General features: G+C 35.0%; 1 protein-coding gene across 2 annotated transcripts in view; it reads right to left on the reverse strand.

Annotated features, from left to right (window-relative positions):
- Positions 1 to 5,755: 5,755 nt before the first annotated feature.
- The window catches only part of rap1gds1 (RAP1, GTP-GDP dissociation stimulator 1), a 45,864-nt gene continuing 32,153 nt past the window's right edge, over positions 5,756 to 19,466 (reverse strand). For both annotated transcript variants that reach the window (XM_016490676.1, XM_016490675.1), the window contains 8 exons: positions 18,440 to 18,583; positions 16,719 to 16,850; positions 14,280 to 14,414; positions 14,057 to 14,182; positions 10,673 to 10,812; positions 9,289 to 9,415; positions 8,142 to 8,270; positions 5,756 to 6,120 (listed from right to left, as the gene is read on the reverse strand). In XM_016490676.1, the coding sequence (XP_016346162.1) occupies positions 5,993 to 6,120; positions 8,142 to 8,270; positions 9,289 to 9,415; positions 10,673 to 10,812; positions 14,057 to 14,182; positions 14,280 to 14,414; positions 16,719 to 16,850; positions 18,440 to 18,583 (1,061 nt within the window). In that variant the 3' untranslated portion in view covers positions 5,756 to 5,992. The remainder of the gene's footprint in view (positions 6,121 to 8,141; positions 8,271 to 9,288; positions 9,416 to 10,672; positions 10,813 to 14,056; positions 14,183 to 14,279; positions 14,415 to 16,718; positions 16,851 to 18,439; positions 18,584 to 19,466) is intronic.

Consider the following 19,466-nt stretch of genomic DNA (forward strand, 5'->3'; position numbering starts at 1 on the left):
GCTGTTTGGACTCTTATTCTGACGGCACCCATTCACTGCAGAGCATCCATTGCTGAGCAAGTGATGCAATGCTACATTTCTCCAAATCTGTTCTGATCTACATCTTTGATGGTCTGAGAGAGATTACGTTTTCATTTTTTGGTAGAACTATTCCTTTAACACCAACCTAAATAGAAAGATCTGATTGTTGTGAAATAGCTGTGTTGTTCAAACTGTGTTTCTTTCTCTTTGTAAACAGACCTACGCCAGCACGATTAAGGTAGCGAATGATGAACACAAGATGCACTGGGTTGTGTGTGTGTGTGTGTGTGTGTGCGTTTCCACCGTAACCTTTTACCATCTGTAAATAGTGCTACTTTTTCTAGTGTTTTATGTGTCAAAACGTGTGTAATGTGAAAAATGATGTGTCCACAGAGGTTTGCGTTAACCAAAAAATGACCACCATTTGCAGGACTGTAAAAGCATCACTCAAAACACTTTCCATCACTTTGACACAAAATATACCATAATTGAAACCAGGGTCCGGCACGATTGGCTCGCTAGTTCAGTATTCAGGACACTAAAAATCCCCACAATGCACCGTAAAAACCAGTGAACTAATGTTAAATATCACATAAACATATTAATAACAACAAATGAGTTCATTTGGCATAATGACTTTATTTTATTAAGCTAGAGTCAGTGTTAACATCAGGCGTTTATTTTGTTCATCTCTCACTCATCATTGTATTGCATTGCATTATACTGTATGTTTTAAAACTACAGAGCTTTGACATTATATTTTTATGTAAGTATTCTGTTATATTGTTATAAGGATCTCATTGATTTATATCACAAGAACTTCATGTTTCGGTCATACAAATATCAGAAACCGCACCAAATTTAATGTTTAATGCTTTTCTCTCTTTGAATATGAGCTCCATATTCCACTATTTCATACTATGTGATCCTGATGTATCAAATATGATACTCATCAAAAACACATGCTTATTGCATTTCAAAAAATTAGATTTTTTTTTCATATGTCTGGCTTTACAAGGTCAATTATTAAAAATATGAATACCGACCATATTAAGATTATATGATATACATTTAGGCCTAAATAATAATCCAGGAAATGAAAAACATGACCGATAGAAATAGACGATGATGCTGGAAACTTCAGAGTTTGTTGAGTGGGGGGTGATTATTTGTGAGCGTCTGAAGCTCAGTCAGGGAGTTTCTCATTGACGATGTTTTTTAATTATTCTGTTAACACTGGATCATGCACTTCAGCTGTATATTGCATTTCACTCTCAAGTATAAACATCTGAAGCAAATCTTGCAGCTTATGTTCACTAAAACAGTCAGGAAGTCATTCAAACGTTTAATTTAGTCAAATGTTTTTTTGTCCTTGCACTAACAAATTAGAGATCCCAGAACATTTCTTCTGCAGATGTTTCTCTTTCACAAGCAATTTCTGATCAAGAGAACCACGTACCGTGGCAGTATTTTTCTGTATGTATGGACTAATCAGAAGCTTGTTTGTTGTAAATATCCTTGAGTGATATCTTAGCACTTTCACAATGCAAACGCAGTTGGATGGTGTGACACTCTGTAGCACACTACTGTATGTAGCACTCATGGGTAATTGTACATCACTAAAACTGCTTTTAACATGCTTTATGTCTCTTTTTTTCTTTTCAAGGACATTCTGATGTAGCTTTTACAGTTGCAATGCATTTTAAATGTGTTCATGCTTATAAAAAGCAGGGAGAGAGGGTTTGATCTGAAGGTGTGATGATATTAATGTTGGCGGTTATTTAGGCTGTGTCATACACTTACTTGAAGCTCCAGCAATAAGAACAAACATTTTCAATAAATTATTTCTCAGCATTGTAATGGGTTTTCTGTAGAATTAATTTTTCGGTGGTATGTTACCATTTATCCTTAGAAGCATTTAAAAATAGTGAACAGGGAATCCCATTAGCAACAAAAACAGTCAGATGCAGCAGTAAAGACTGCTGTTAATTTCCAGTTAAACTGATACTCGTACTAAAATGACAATTTAATTGAATCTAAACACACACACACACACACACACACACAAGGTACACCTACATTTCAGCAGCTTTGGTAGATCAAAATTAAGACAAAAAAGTTCAAATTAACTAACTAACTAAATAAAATAAGACATAAGTTGCAATAATGAGATTCACAATTAAGTTTGATTTGATTTTGACAGGCATTTTTGTCATATGAAGTTCTCATCATTTAAATGTATTTTGACTTTTAATAATTCAGATTTAATTATGAATTATGATCTCATAATTAAGTAATTATGCCATAATTATGACTTCTCATCCACAATTTAGACAATTGTAACTTGTCATAACTGACAAATTGTCAATTATGACATAAAAAGGCATAATTAAGTCAATTTCATCTTATTATAATTATGGCTTTTTGTCATAATTTTGACTTAAGATCTTATAATTGTTATTTTTTTATCTAAGAATTTTGACATAATAATTTTTGACAATCGTGACGTCACAATGTTAAGTTTTAAATATCAAAACTACGACTATCATAATTTTGTCATAATTATGCATTTTTATGTCATAGCTGTCAATTTCAACTTGTGTTATAATTATGACTTACCTAATTTTGACATCTCATAATTTCCACTTATTGTCTTAAATTTGACTGACATAATTTCAACATTTTGCCACAATATAGTTTTGACTTATGTCACAATTTAGTTATATTAACTCTATTATTATTATTATTATTATTATTATTATATAGTTATATCAACTATATTAACTACGATTTGGTAGGCTACCATATGTCATAATTTCGATTTATCTCATAATTTACTTTTTTTTTTGTTTCCCCCTCATATGTGGTATAAATGGGCTTCCATATTTTACTGTATGCGTGTTTATGCATGCATGTTTTTTATTATTTAAATATACACAACAAAAAGTACCTGCCATTTTATTAGAGCCGGTTTAGAATGTTTCAACATCCTTTTTGACGATGCTATATTTTCATACCCCACAATGCATCACTAGTGCTTCTGCTGATTCAGTCCACTTTGTCAAATAATTTTATTCAACCTAACTATTTATACAATTGAATAAAAGTCCACTGCAGTGCGTCATTAATCTGCTCAGCGAGTGGCTCGCTCAAGTCTTTCCCGTCAACATTTACGTAATAAAGCATTTCCACCTTAACTAATATTAACTTTGACAAGAAGTCAAGGTAGAATCACAGAGCATAAAAATGTGTCACCAGCAATTGTTTTAATAAGTTTAAATCTTTGAAATGTACAGTTCATCAATGACATTTACAACAATTATTTCCGTTTATATTTGTACGGTTCCTACTGTAGATATACTGGATTGCCATGTGGTTCCTCGAGGGTACAAACATGATAAATAAGAACTTATTAACCTGACATAAAATGGCCACATAACAGTGATTTTCACAGTATCGGACATGCAAGGAGGTGCATGTTCAGAGGATACTGGAGAGGATGGAAAGGAGGACATGCAAAAAAGACACTTTCTCAAAATAAACATTCACAATGAGTGTTTGTCGTCTGAGACATTAGTATTATTATTATTATTCGGTTACCTTGCTCAGCGTAACTGTGACGGTTTCAGCTACACACATAACCTGTCCCAGCCCTTACATGTCTCAGTAATCTGCCATGATGCCTACTGTATGTGTGTGTGCTAATGGCGTACTGGCAGTCATGCTAGTCATTTCCTGACCAGGAATGTATGTTTTAAAGGCATAGTCCACCCAAAATGAAAAACATGTCATCATTCACTCATCCTAATGTTGTTCCAAACCTGTATGCATTGCTTTTTTTTTCTCTGGAGCACAAAAGATATCTTGATAAACAACATTCCCATTGACTTCCATAGTATGGCCAAAAAATACAATGGAAGTCAATGGGACACTTACTAGCATTCTTCAAAATACCTTCTACAGAATGTTGGCATTTATTTCTTTGCTTCTTGGGTCTTTGTGTTTCTTTCTTTGGTTTGAGGTCTGTTTAACTTTCATTGCACGAATAAAAAGTACCATGGAATTTTTGGTCGATGGGACCAAAAATGTTTGTTTACCAACATTCTTCAAAGTATCTTGTATTTGTATGCATCTTGAATGTATCTATAGAATTTTGGAATTCCTTTCTTCTGCGGAACACAAAATACGATATTTTCAGAATTTGTTAACCAAATAGTTTCATTCTTCAAAACAGAAGATTATTTCGAAGAATGTTGGTATCCAAACCGTTTCAGTCCCACTGACTTCCATAGTGTTGACAAAAATACAATGGAAGTCTTTGGGACACAAAACAGTTTGCTTACCAACATTCTTCAAAATATCTTCTACAGAATGTTGGCATTTCTTTGTTCGCTTCTGGGGTCTTTGCATTTCTTTCTTTGGTTCTATGTCCGTTTAACTTTCATAGCACGGATAAAATGTACCATGAAAGTCGATGGAACCCAAAACTCTGGTTACCAACATTCCTCAAAATACCTTCTATATTTTCTTTCGTTTGTGGAACAAATAAGAAGATATTTCGAAGAATTTGGTAACCAAATAGTTTCAGGTTTCACTGATTTTCAAAGCAAAAAATACCATGGAAGTCAAGCCCTAAAATGCTGGTTACCAACATTCGTTACCAACATTCAAGTATCTTTTATGTACAGTATGTATCTTAAATGTATCTATACAATGTTAGAATTCCTTTCTTCTGTGGAGCACAAAAGATATTTTGCAGAATTTGGTAACCAAATAGTTTAATTCTTCAAAAAATAAGTTTATTTTGAAGAATTTTGGTAACCAAACCATTTCGGTCCCACTGACCTCCACAGTATAGACAAAAATACAATGGAAGTCAATGGGACCTGAAACTATTTGGATACTAAACTTCTTCAAGATATCTTCTACAGAACGTTGCCATTTCTTTCTTCTCAGGAACATGAAAGAAGATATTTTAAAGAATGTTGATAACTAAATGGTTCCAAGTGCCATTGGCTTCCACAGTATGGACAAAAATACTATGGAAGTCAACAAGACCCAAAACTGTTTGGCTACCTAAATATCTTCTTTTGTGTTCTTACAGAAGAAAGAAAGCAATAGAGTTCTGGAACCACATGAAGGTGAATAAATAATGACAGCATTTTTTTTTTTTTTTTGGTGAACTATCCTTTTTAAGTTATTGATACTACACTATAATGACGTCACTTCTTTTGATGAGGTCCTGAAATTATAACAATCGTGTTTCCAAGAGCGCCACATACAACGACTGTAGTCCTCGGTATCAAGATATATTACTTCTTCACACATCCATATGACAATAATCATTGATTTTTGTAAATGCAACAGACTAATGATATGGAATTAGCTCTTTCCAGTAGATATGGATCATGGGTGGCACAAGGACCAGGAGGCAAAATATGAAAAGGTCCATGCTGGTCCAGAGGTGCCCTATACAGTACAAACACATTTGATCTCTACACTTCTATGTAAATTAGTAAGCGGAAGGAGAGGGGGCGGGGCATATCATATGGGCGTGGCTTGAATAGCTGAACACAGATACATCAACAAACCGGACGATTTAAAAAAAAACATGCACAAGTTGGTTGGTATGTGTGTTTTTACAAGTCATGAAAGCACAACTGCGCTATTTCCACTGCCAACATGTACTATTTTTATCTCAACTTTTATAGGTGAATTTCATGTTTTTTTTTAAATCACAGCTATGGTCTTTTAAAAATATTTTGCTGTTCGGGTATGAATCTATTGCAGAAGGCTGTCTACAAAGTATGGCTGCCTTTGGGTAACAAGTCTCTGCATGCGCGGAGCAAACAGAGGGCTTTGAGAGTCTGTAGCGGGGAATGTGGAGGGGACAACAGCTTGGCACATGACAACGAGAGATATGTGTGTGTGAGGGGAAGCAGGCAGGGAGGAGATGTTGTGGAAGAGTCCTTTAGCTCTGTGCCGTTAACCTTTGCTCTGTGAGAGAGGCCTGGTGTGCCACCGTCTTGTTCTCATGTGAGCGCAGACTGGAGACCACGTCGATGAAGGCCAAGCTCTGCACTTCTTTATGCAGCGGCTCTGAGGTGAGAGGAGAAAACGCACAAATTCAGTCATTCAAATGGAGAGTGTAGTTTGGCACATCAAACAGCATTCACAACTCACTTCAGTAATGTCAAACAGGATATTAAAGGGATACTCCACCCCAAAATGAAAATTTTGTCATTAATCACTTACCCCCATGTCATTCCAAACCTGTAAAAGCTTCGTTCGTCTTGAACGAAAACCGGGAGGCTTGTGACTGTCCCATTGACTGCCAAGTAAATTACACTGCCAAGGTCCAGAAAAGCATGAAAGACATCGTCAGAATAGTCCATCTGCCATCAGTGGTTCAACCGTAACATTATGAAGTGATGAGAATACTTTTTGTACGCGAAGAAAACAAAAATAACAACTTTATTCAACAATTCGTCTCCTCTGTGTCTCTCTGCATCACCGTAGCGCCATTTTGGAGAATATGCGCTGAACGCAAGCAGCGTACGCTCTTCTGTGTCAGCCGCGCCACATGGATACGTTTTCTACGTGTATTTACTCTTTGATTTGAATGAAAACAGCGCATCCGTGCAGCGCGGCTGACACAGAATAGCGTACGCTGCTTGCGTTCAGTGGTTATTCTCCAAAATGGCGCTACGGTGATGCGAATTGTTGAATAAAGTCGTTATTTTTATACAAAGAGTATTCTCGTCGCTTCATAACGTTACGGTTGAACCACTGATGGCAGATGGACTATTCTGATGATGTCTTTCATACTTTTCTGGACCTTGACAGTGTAATTTACTTGGCAGTCAATGGGACAGTCACAAGCCTCCCAGTTTTCATCCAAAACATCTTAAATTGTGTTCCGAAGACGAACGAAGCTTTTACGGGTTTGGAACGACATGGGGTAAGTGATTAATGACAAAATTTTCATTTTGGGGTGGAGTATCCCTTTAAACTAGTAAATGATAAAGAAGTTATAAAAATATAACATTATGAAGAAAACATTGTAAAAAATTGGAATAAGGTAGGGATGAATTGTTCACAATAAGACTAGGAATGTGCGTTATGAAAGTAAATCGTTTTCTAAAATGTCACCATCTAAATGGTCTAGGAGCAATTTTCACTCAAAAATTGTTAGTACACTTACGATTAATGAAAAAGAAACGGCAAATAAAACACTGAATTGCAATGATATTTTGAAGCAGAATGACTGAAATAGTATTTTCTTGTAAAACAAACTCCAATAATCTTAATTGCATTGTTTTATTTACAGCTTAATGCGTGTATTGCATTTTTTTTAACCTTGTGATTTTTAAATATGTAACATGTTTAAGATGCAAGTTTTTGGCTTTTAATGTTTTTATTTGGCTTTAATTTATTTCAGCTAATTGCTAAAGCAATTTAAATTTTTTGTTTAATATTTTCATTTAATATTTGTGATTAAATGATTTGTGGTTCCCTGGATTTGTGGTACAGTCTTAAGTGTCAATTTTTCGAAATTGAGATTTATACATCATCTGAAAGCTGATATCAATAAGCTTTCCATTGACGTATGGTTTGTTAGGATCGGACAATATTTGGTCGAGATACAACTATTTGAAAATCTGGAATCTGAGGGTCCAAAAAAATTAAAATATTGAGAAAATCATCTTTAAAGTTGTCCAAATGAAGTTCTTAGCAATGCATATTACTAATCAAAAATTAAGTTTTGATATATTTACGGTAGGAAATTTACAAAATATGTTCATGGAACATGATCTTTACTTAATATCCTAATGATTTTTGGCATAAAAGAAAAATCAATAATTTTGACCCATACAATGTATTGTTGGCTATTGCTACAAATATACCCCAGCGACTTAAGACTGCTTTTGTGCTCCAGGGTCACATTTATATTTTATTTCAGCTTTATTTCAGTCAATCATAATGATTTTTAATAGTTTCCAGTTTTAGTTAACAATAACAACACTGGTTTAGAGAGTATAATTACAGGCTTTTTGTTCAATAGTTTCCCACACTTGTGAATGCGTTAAAGGATTTGTTTCTGTGATCTCTTGACTCACCTGATCCCATGACGGAGCAGATGAGAATCATGGAGTTGTATTTAATCTCCGGTGCACTGTGTTCATCTGTCAGCAGTTTGTGTAGAACCTGCACCAGATTAGCGCTGACAAAGTCCTTCTCTGTGGAATCTGAAATCAAAACCATGAAGTGACTCAGTTAAAAGTTCAGAATAACTTAAACAAATGCACTTCTTCTGCATTTCTCCTCTAACTTGTTTCCTAATCTAGTTTTTTTAAAAGCCTAGCATTGTGTGTTATGAATATTGTTGGCTCTTTGATGAACTGGTTTTGTTTCTCTTTTGCAAGATGCTTTGGAAAAAACATCTGCTAAATGCATAAATGTAAAAATGATGTCACTAAAGGCTTAAATTATTGAAATCAATTTTGTAAGACAAATACAAATTGTGCATATATATACTTATCTTTACAAAACAACAATATGTGACCCTGGAGCACAAAAGCAGTCTTAAGTCGCTGGGGTATATTTGTAGCAATAGCCAACAATACATTGTATGGGTCAAAATTATTGATTTTTCTTTTATGCCAAAAATCATTAGGATATTAAGTAAAGATCATGTTCCATGAAGATATTTTGTAAATTTCCTACCGTAAATATATTAAAACTTAATTTCTGATTAGTAACATGCATTGCTAAGAACTTCATTTGGACAACTTTAAATATGATTTTCTCAATATTTAGATTTTTTTGCACCCTCAGATTCCAAATTTTCAAATAGTTGCATCTCAGCCAAATATTGTCCGAACCTAACAAACCATACAACAATGGAGAGCTTATTTATTCAGCTTTCAGATGACGTATCAATCTCAATTTCGAAAAATTGACCCTTATGATCCAGGGTCACATATATAAATATATAAAGCACAATGAAATTACTACAATTTTAAATGAACTAAAACTAAAATGAAAACTATATAAGCAATACTAACATTACTTCATATAAGTATGTAAGATACTTTATGTAAAGTATACAAGTAACACTGAAATCAGGTCTGTCAGCATCTCATTAAAAATAAATGTAGGGTTAATTCAGGATAATTGGGGCATATTTTCCCAGTCATTTCAATGGCAAAAAGTGCCACAGTTTACCTGAATTCACCCTAACATACAGTAGTCTTTGATTTTTACCCAGGTCTAGTGCCGCTACGAGACCCAAGGCCACCAGCGCTTCATTCTGCATGATCATGTGTTCACTCGTCGCCATGGTTACCAAGTGCTTAATACCTCCACCTTGTATAACTGTTCGGACCACATTCTATTCAGAAAGAAAACAGCAGTCAGACGCTTCCAGAGGACGTGAATCTGCCATGGAAAAATCATCCACAGCATGAAACGACAAAATCAGAACATGCATTCACAAAACAAAAAACAAAGATTAAATAAAACAAAGACTACTGGAGTTCGCTTTACAAGAAAATATTCTTGCATACTATTCTTGTAACTACTTCAGTCTTTCTACTTTAAAACTTCACGTTTAATTCAACAAAAGGTTTACATGGTACGGATGGGATTTTTTACTCGCACAGTATTTGATGACGCACGTCTAGTCAAAGCGCTGCACCATCACTAAAGCATCACTGAAATGAGTAAGACCCTATGAAATCTGTTGTTTTATTGTTTATTTGTTTAACCAAATTCTGTTTTATTTTTTTTTTCCAAATTCTGTTTTTTTTCTGGATTTAATTTTTTTGCATTTTCTTGATTTGATTTTAAATAAAATGCTAGTAATCAAAAAGCATGTTTAATTAATTGTAATCATAAAAATAACCATTTATTTATTTACTTACAATTATAGGGCTCCATGATTTATTTATTTTTTTTAATTCATAAAATGTTAATTTATCTTTTAAACTAAAATTAAGCAAACCTTTTTATTTTTTTTTTGTCAAAGTGCTGCACAACAGAGTTAAAATTAAAACATGGATGAAACATTGTGTGGTTATTCCTTAAAAAAACAAGTTTTGATAACAACTAATAACATTATTATGATTATTATTATTACTATTATTATATTGAGACGTATATTCTAATGTACAATAGTAATATATTCCATTTCTTCGAAAGTTAAACCGAACTTTTATTTTGATAGGTTGCCATGAAGACCTTTAAGCTTCTGTGTGTATGTGATATGAAGACAGACTTTCTGAAATGAAACTGTGAAATGCTCATGACTCTCAGAGCAGCTCTGGAGATGAAGTTCATGTGCTCATATTGTGAGTCGGCAGACACTGAAAAGCACGAGCGTCACAAATGCTTCCGTATGTGTGCAGTAGACAAAACCATGACAGTTCATTCATGCAGAACATGCAGGACTCCTATATAAATAGTCTTTTTGCGGTTTAATATTCACAGACATTAGTCCATATCATGAACTGATTTAAGTGCGCTGACAAATTCCATGCCATTCTGTGTTATACAGTAAATTCCATTTTTATGACAATGTTTCCGTCCGTGTTTTCTGCATCACAGAAACCATAGGGCCCTAAATGAGAGAAGTGCTAGAGTGTGAGACCTTTGACTTGCTGTGTCGGATGAGAGCGGACAGCAGGCGGTTGGACTCTCCCATCACTCCGGCGTGGTCTTTCGCTTCACACCACTCCACCAAGCGCTCCACCAGCTTTGAGTTTGTCCCCAGCTGCTCTGCTGCGTCAGCTGCGACACACACACACACACACACACACACAGCGATAAACATAACCTACTGAACACAAACCACCATAGAGCACATGCTACAACACACACACATATATATATATATATATATATCAAATATAAGACATGCTTTCAATGAGGACCAACAACATTTTTCAGCAAAAATATAGATGTCTCCAGTTAACATTCAAAAATCACACATCTTAGGATAGGACAGCTCAAGTAATCAGAAGAAAAGAAATTAGGCTTAGTGCAATTATCAAATCGTAAAGTCTGAGGTTTAATTAAATAAATATATGCACAACATGTTTCAGAGCGAAGCATGGCACTGAGTTTATTAACGCATAAACTCACAAACCCATGTTTTCAGTATCTCAAAATTCTCTCTTCTTAATCTGGAATTCTTTTCCTGTTAATCTCCCCAAATTTGGAATGAAAAGCACTTATAAACTGGCTGTTGTCAACAAAAGAAAATCTTTAAGGTCTCCCTGTGGTTTTCTACCAAAAGAATAAAAGCTTGTAGGTTTATCGTTTGAAAATTAAGAAAGCCATAAATATCGGTATTGTAAGTGTGCTGTAAAATAAATTATATTATTTTTCTATTTTTAAATATAGTTGAATATTACAGCAGTTGTAATAATTTTGTTTAATGTTATTAAACAAAAATAATTTAGTTTCATACGTAATATTTTAGACTTAAACGAAATTTAAATAGCAAACACGATTTTTAATCAGATAAATCGCAATTAGATTTTTTCCCCCGAATAGTGAATTAGGAATTGCTATTTTAGTAAGTGCTGCTTTGCAACTTTAATACTTCATGTACAGTAGCTACATGAAGATCCTTCATGGCACATTCCTCTTAAAGGCATATTTTGGCGTTAAATGTAACATAATAAAAAAAATGCTTATACGGTACTGCTCTTCATGGAGGCCAGACAGACCAGTGTTCTGGAGCGTTTAAAAAACTAAATGTGAAGCTCATATTTTTGTTAAAGCTCTTCCATGAAGTCTTTTGGGGAAAATGTGTTATGTATGAGCTGTAAAATGAACCCGATTGTAAAACTTTTCCTATTATACTGTGCACTACCAGTCAAAAGTTCGGGGTCGGTAAGATTTTTGAATGTTTTTGAAAGAAGACTCTTATGCTCACCACGGCTGGACAGAAATACTGTAAAAACAATCATATTGTGAAATATTATTGCAATTTAAAAGAAATGCATTCTATTGTAATATACTTTAAAATGTAATTTATTCCTGTGATGCAAAGCTGAATTTTAAACAGCCCTTACACCAGTCTTCAGCATCACATGATCCTTCAGAAATCATTCTAATATGCTGATTGAACACCAAACTTTTAGTAGTGTACTTTCTAAACACTGTAAAAGATGCATATTTCTGTTAGGCGTTCATTGCTGTACACACATATTTCAGTTGTTGTTTTTTTTACACTCTCTTGAGATGGGTTGAAATTATTTTCTGTGGTAATTGACAGACTGTCACAGATGCTGTCGATACAGCTTAAGTTGTATTTACCCTGGAATATTCGTTTTAAACCCAAGCTGTCACTGAATGCTAACACGGCTGGGCCACTGCCAATAAAAGACAATGCAAATTCGTCCGTGGCGGAGCCCTTGTCTGCAGATCCATAGTTACTAAATGACAGAGTGCCATCGATCCTCCACTCACTTAATATCAGAGACTGACTGCTGTGCGGCAGCAGCTGGGACAGGCCTGAACCTGAGATAAAATCACACATGCTGTCTTTGACTGAGCTAAACAGCTGTAAAACATACAGGGACTTGTAAGCTTATTAACTTCAATTAAAAATCCATGGAATCAAGAACTGTGTTTTGTGGCTTTTAGCTCATGTTTGTTTGTGGTCATCGGCATGCTACATTTTAGCAGGCATACACATTTGAAGCTCCAATGAAATCAGTGTTATTTTAATCTTTTATTTAAATACTTCATGAATGATTGTGAATTAGCTTTTATTTTTATACTTTCAGTGGTCAGTTTAATTTTAGTTTAATTTTTAGTAATTTTGTGATGCGTTTTTGTCATTTTTATTAGTTTTATTAGTATTAGTAAATAATAAAGTAATTAATATAAAAAACAATATAAAATATAAATAATATAATATTCATACTTGTTTAAAGGGCACCTATTATGCAAAATCCACTTTTACATGGTGTTTGGATAAATGCGTGTTGGCAGTGTGTGAAACAACAGTTTTAACCGTATTTGTGTGCGTACATGAAGTATTTTTTTAACTGATTAGCGCAGAGCTTGTGAGATTAGTTCGCGCCGTTCGTAGCGCGAGATTCGTTCGGTAGCGCGGTCGTGCGGCTCGGTCAATTCATCCACGCCGATGACAGGTCAGCGCGGCGTGAGCTCTGTAACACTGAGCTGTTTCGTCCCACTTTCAGCGCATTTGGCTTCCCATATGTACGGCTAAACACCGGTTCTTTCGCCCTCAGTCATGTTGCTTCTACCGGCTGTTTATTGCTGTAGATATGCAGATATGGGCGGGAATATGCAGCTCATTTGCATTTAAAGTGATACACACCAAAACAGCTCTTTTTTAGACACACCCCAAAAAAGATATTTTCCAGATGTTATATTAAATTATCTGTTGGGTATTTTGGGCTGAAACTTCACAGACACAAGACCAATAGTAATAGTAATAGAACAAAAGTAATAAATATAAGTATATATAAGTGAGTAATAGAAAAAATAATAGAAAATATAAATAACATACACTACTAAAATATCCATACTTATCTAATGAAAATAAACAAGTATGAATATCCATATTTTACAAAAATATTTTTTTTTTACAATTGAAAAAAAATCTCTTTCAGGAAAAAAGGACCAAAAAAAACTGATGACACAACCTGCACTCATGGGCGTGGCCAATTTTTGTCCAATTCTCTTTAGAATGGTATTGTCCCGCCCCCTAAAGAACTAAAGGGATTGCCTGTCCCAACTTACTGTTTCAAAAGGATATATGTTAATACAGGAAATCATAATTAATAATCAATAATACTTAATAAAAAAAATACAATAATCAAGTAGGTTTTTTTAATTGATATATAGTTCAAATTATAGGTAATTGTATAATTTTAACAAATTTTGTTTGAGCATCACAACCAGTCAGCACAGCAACACCAGCTCAACCAATGGCATGATTCTGGGGCTAAACTATCTGTAGATAGTCGTTTTGTTTTCAGTTAATTAATACCCTGTGTGTCGATGAGCATCCGTAACGTTCCCAGAAGCTTGAACTGGACTGGAGGCATCTCAGATTTGAGGAACTTCAGCACTACATCCGACACACCAGCCAAGAGCATCTTAGATTTGTTAACCACTGGAGAAGAGAGAAGAAGATGGAGCAGATTTAGTTTTAAGACACTCGTGCAAAGGTGAGTGAATTATTCAATGATTGAGTGAACTTTCAGACTGACCCGGGATGGCGAGGTTCCTCAGAGCGCTGAGGGCGGCATGCTGCACCGTCACGTTCCCCTCTTCAACATGTCTGTCTAACAGCTCGAGAAGCTTCTGTACGATACCAGTGTCTACCATGTGGATGCAGTTCCCATCTGTACACAAAAAAACACTTATTTACACTCTCAACAGAGTGATCGTCATGTTGCTGGACGGATCTCTAGTGTTGGGGGTAACGTATTACAAGTAATTAGAGTTACGTAATCAGATTACTTTTTTCAAGTAACTAGTAAAGTAACAAATTATTTTTTAATTTACAAAAAAATATCCGAATTACTTTTTCAAATAAGTAACACCAGTTACTTTGTTTTCTCATTTGTTGACGGACAGCTCTCCTGTCCCCATGTTGAGAGAAATCAAGTGCACTGTGTTAATATGATGCTTACTGTAACTCAATGTAGGGCTGTCAAAAAAAAAAAAAAAATTCCGAATATCCGTCGAATTTAAAATAAAAATCCACATTCAAATGCAAAATTATTGCATTCGAATTTTAGGTGTGTGTTAAGGAGGCAGCCTTATAGTGGCGCACGAGATGCGATGACGATGTAAGTGTCGTTGCATTATAATGTTTTTGTTAGCCTATCCAGTTGAAGCCACTAGATGTGGCGCTGCTGCGTTGTTCATAATGCGGAGAAGATCTTGTTTACGTCAAAACTGAAACCAAGCCGTTCACACAGAACGCATATTTTGCGCATTTTCCAGAGGGACATCTATCACCTTTGCACTCGCGTCTCGCACAAAGGAGCCACATGTTTAGAAAGCCATGTAAAATTAATGCAAGTTTAACTTTGAAAAAAACATATATAGAGACTTTATGGCAGTTTTTTTTTTTCACTATCCCACTGCCTCTTATGTTTTTAAATGAGAAATGTACTCTGTGTGATTGACGTTTTGCCATTTGTATTAAACTATGCATACATACATGATGCTGTTTTGTTTTTTAAGTACAAAATTAGAATTTAGTTTTTCAGCCATTTTGACAGCCCTAACTCATTGTGGACAAGCATTTACTAATCTCACTTGGAGAAAAACAGATTCAGTATTCCTAAAAATTAATAAAAAGAGTGAAATGCAAACTCAGAATATGATGTATACGGGAAATAATTAAATATGTTAAAAAGCACAAATATCCTTTATGTATTTAATCCCTATTTTATTAACCAATGTCTTTGCAGTTGACCTTTGATGATCCAATTTAACCATACGAATAAGCAAAAATGATTTTAGATAAACATACAGTTGTGCTCATAAGGTTACATAAACTTTAACATTACATTGCTCAAGAAGGCAACACAATGCATTAAGAGCCGGGGAATGTAAACTTTTGAACAGGATGATAATGTGTAAATTCTTCTCATTTTGTTTAACGATCATATTTTTTAATTTAGTACTGGACTTCAGAAGCTACATAAATACTTACATGTTTCCCAGAAGGCAAAATAAGTACAATTTACCCTGATCATCCCATTTAAAATGTCTCTTAATGCATTGTGTTGCCTTCTTGAGCATCAGTACATGTTTTCACCGTTTGTAATGGTTTTGTATGAGTCCCTCAATTGTCCTCAGTTTGAAAAGATGGATCTCAAAATCATACAGTCACTGTTGGAAAAGGTTCAAATATGGAGAAGATGCTGGAAAACTAAAGAATGTGCAGGAGCTGGGGGATTTTCCTGAAGAACAGCAGGCAGAACTGCTCAGGACCAACAAGGGACTCGTGAACAACTAACACAAAACATAAAAACAGTCGTGGATCATCCAGGAAATGACTCGTAGTATTAAGATTCAAGGGTGTGTAAACTTTTGAATGGGGTCATTTTTATAAATTCAGTTATTATTGTGTCTTGTGGAGCATATGTAAACATCTGTTATGTGAAATGGCTTATTCAGGACAGTACTAAATAAAAAATAACACTATTTTCATGATCCCTCTTATTTTGTTTCAATTATTAACATATTGCAAATTCTGCAAGGGGTACATAAACTTATGAGCACAACCATAACATTTGTGTGTCATTGTTTTTTTATTGCTGAAGAGTGTTGATTGTTCTTCTCCTGCGTCCTATTCTTCATGCAATCCAGAATGGCAGCACATCTGAAAGGTTTGTTTGAGCTGTGCCCTCTACTGTACAGATGTTATTTTACATTTTATTCAGCCTGAGGCTTATTCATTTCAAGTTTGGTGTGATATTTGCCACCAAATATATTTGCCATAAAATATAACTTTTTATATTAAAAACAAACAAGCAAGCTCCGCCCAGATGAGAAAAAGTAACGCAAAAGTAACTTAATGCATTACTTTCTATTAAAAGTAACTAAGTAATGCAATTCGTTACTTTTTAGGCAGTAACGTAATGCATTACTTTTAAAAGTAACCTTCCCTAACACTGCTGAAGTCTCACCATTGCGGGCAAAGTTAGCGATGGCGAGCGCTCCTGCTAGCTGGAGCTGGTGGTTGTTGGAGGGCACCCATGAAAGGACCCTCTGAAACACGCTGCCTTTGCCCCCCTCAAACAGCTTCTGCATCGACTCATCTACAGGAAAACACATCACACATGAGCAACAACACAAATACATTAATATGACAGAATGATGCAAATTACAAAGCCTTTAAGGCCGTTCACACTAAGTGCAATAACTATTATCGCTTAACTATCATTATATATTAACTATCATCCAAATCAAGAGATGATAACTTTCTGTTTATTATAAGCACATGCTGCAGTTTTGTCGTCTACCACTTTAAATGTTTGAGCTCTTGGAAGTCGAGTGGATTCTGACTGGCTGTTAATGATTTTATCATTCATCATGATATCAATGAACCAGCAAGGCAGGTTTTGGCTGTTTTATTCAGCAGAAAGCGCAGTGAACTTATGCCACACTACAAAAGGCAAAACGCATTAACTACACATTTTGTCCATTTTTAAGTTACGAGTGAAATCAGGTTTCTCAGAGTATGATCTGCCTAAATCAGATAGTTCAACTGTGCTCAGATTCAGAGAAAATGGAGTGTGAACATCTTCTGAAGCCCATTTAAGTAATTTTTTCTTCAATTCAGTTGCCTTTTCAGAGCATTATTACTAAAAAATTTGATATTGAACGGGAACCAGAAAGCACCCTGACTTCTCTCAAAAGAAGAGCTGAAAGAAATGTAAACTACAAACTAGACGATTATCAAGTTTGTAATGAAGGAACAAACTACTGTTCAAGTGTGAGGTCAGAAAGATTTTTTTAAATAAATTAAATTAATGCTTTTATTCACCAATGATCCATTAAATTGATTAAAAGCAACAGTAAATACATTTATAATGTTGCAAAAGATAATTTTGCTGTTGTTTTGAACTTTCTATTCATCAGAGAATCCTTAAAAGAAATATCATGGTTTCCACAAAAATATTAAGCTGCAAAACTGTTTTTAACATTGATAATATTCAGAATTGTTTCTTAAGCGTCAAATCAGCATATTATACTGATTTCTGAAGGATCATGTGACACTGAGACTGGAGTAGTGATGCTGAAAATTCAGCTTTGATCACAGGAATTTCAATTTAAAATATATTCATATAAAAAAGACTTCTTTTAAAATGTTATAATATTTCACCACTTTACTGTATTTTTGATCAAATAAGTGCAGCCTTGGTGAGCATAAAAAAACATTTTTAAAAATCTTACCCAACACAAACTTTTGAATTGAAGTGTAGGAATTATCCAACCTCCAGTATTCAGTACACTCAGTTAAAGTCATTTTAATGCCCCACAACTCTTTCAGCTAGTGTTTAATATTGATGACGTGAATACACATCAGCCACAAAAGCCTCACTTCAGCCTTTCCTTCTCCAGGTAAAAGGACGTGCATCCCTATTTAGCCGGTAATACGTTTATATAACTGCTGGGAGACTAAATGAAATGATGAACGTTCACAGGAATAGCACACTTCATTAATTAAACACACTGTATGTGTCATAGCTTGACACTATGTAATTGTTTTATAAGGCCCTGTTTGCTTTATTCACACAGAGGAAATGACATGTAACGTGCATTATTGTTGCATGCACCTATGTTTGTTCTTTCAAAGCTTTTATTTAAGGGTTGTTTGAGTTCTGTCAGAGGTTTGGTCCTGTACCTCCCAACAGCAGAAGGACCATGAGGTCTGAGGCCGTCTTGAGCTGAGCCACGTCCTCCTCCCTGTCGCTGTCCACCGTCTGAGCCACGACCTCCAGCAGACACTCCACCAGACCAGCATCCACCAGCTGAAGCTTGATCACATCTGAGACAGAGAGAGAGAGACAAGACGGATACTATCATATCTGAAGCTTTACAGCACACCTTCATGTCTAACAGGGATTTCACAACCCATATTAAAACCCTAGTGCTGCACATCAGAGTTTGAGTCGAGATCAGACACAGACCAATATCAGACAGCCAAACAAAACTCAACTGAACCACAGAAACTAAACCAAAACCTGCTGGTCCAAAACCAGACAGTAATGTTGGATTTAGACATGTGCCGGTATTTGGTAATGCGATATATCACGGTAATGAATATGCACAATATTGCTATTGTAGGCACTTCAAAATACCGAAATAAAGCAATAAGCCCCAAGAAGCCGTGGTACAGCTTTGAATGCGGCTCAGCCAATCAGAATCAAGGACCGGAACTCTCCGTTTTATAAGTTGGATTTAGACATGTGCCGGTACTCGGTAAAGCGATATATCACGGTAATTAGGCCTGACGCAAAAATCAATATATCGACTCATCGCGCAATATATGTACATGACCTCAATAATTTTTGGTGACGCAATATATCGCCCATTATATTTACCTAAACATTTATTTCAAAATGTTTTGTACATTACACTTGCGCCTGTGTCTTTTGCAGCTTCTCGTACATAACGTGGTGTAGTCATGAGGTGCTAGTTCAAATTTTAAAAAAAGTTTCATCTGAAGATATGGCCTTGTTTAGGGATCTGTGCCTTTGTGCACATCTGACTGCTAAATATTGCACTTTTTGTTAGAAAATGTTTATTTACTAGTAATTCAGATTTTTTAGTATCTAACATATTGATACTTCATTTCCATGATCTAAATATTCTTAAAAATTAAAAGTTTGTTGTCATTTGGAAGTGTGTAGGCCTTCTTGCATTATTAT

This window comes from Sinocyclocheilus anshuiensis, unplaced genomic scaffold, assembly GCF_001515605.1.
Source record: "Sinocyclocheilus anshuiensis isolate Anshui unplaced genomic scaffold, SAMN03320099.WGS_v1.1 scaffold206, whole genome shotgun sequence".
Taxonomy (NCBI): Eukaryota; Metazoa; Chordata; class Actinopteri; order Cypriniformes; family Cyprinidae; genus Sinocyclocheilus; species Sinocyclocheilus anshuiensis.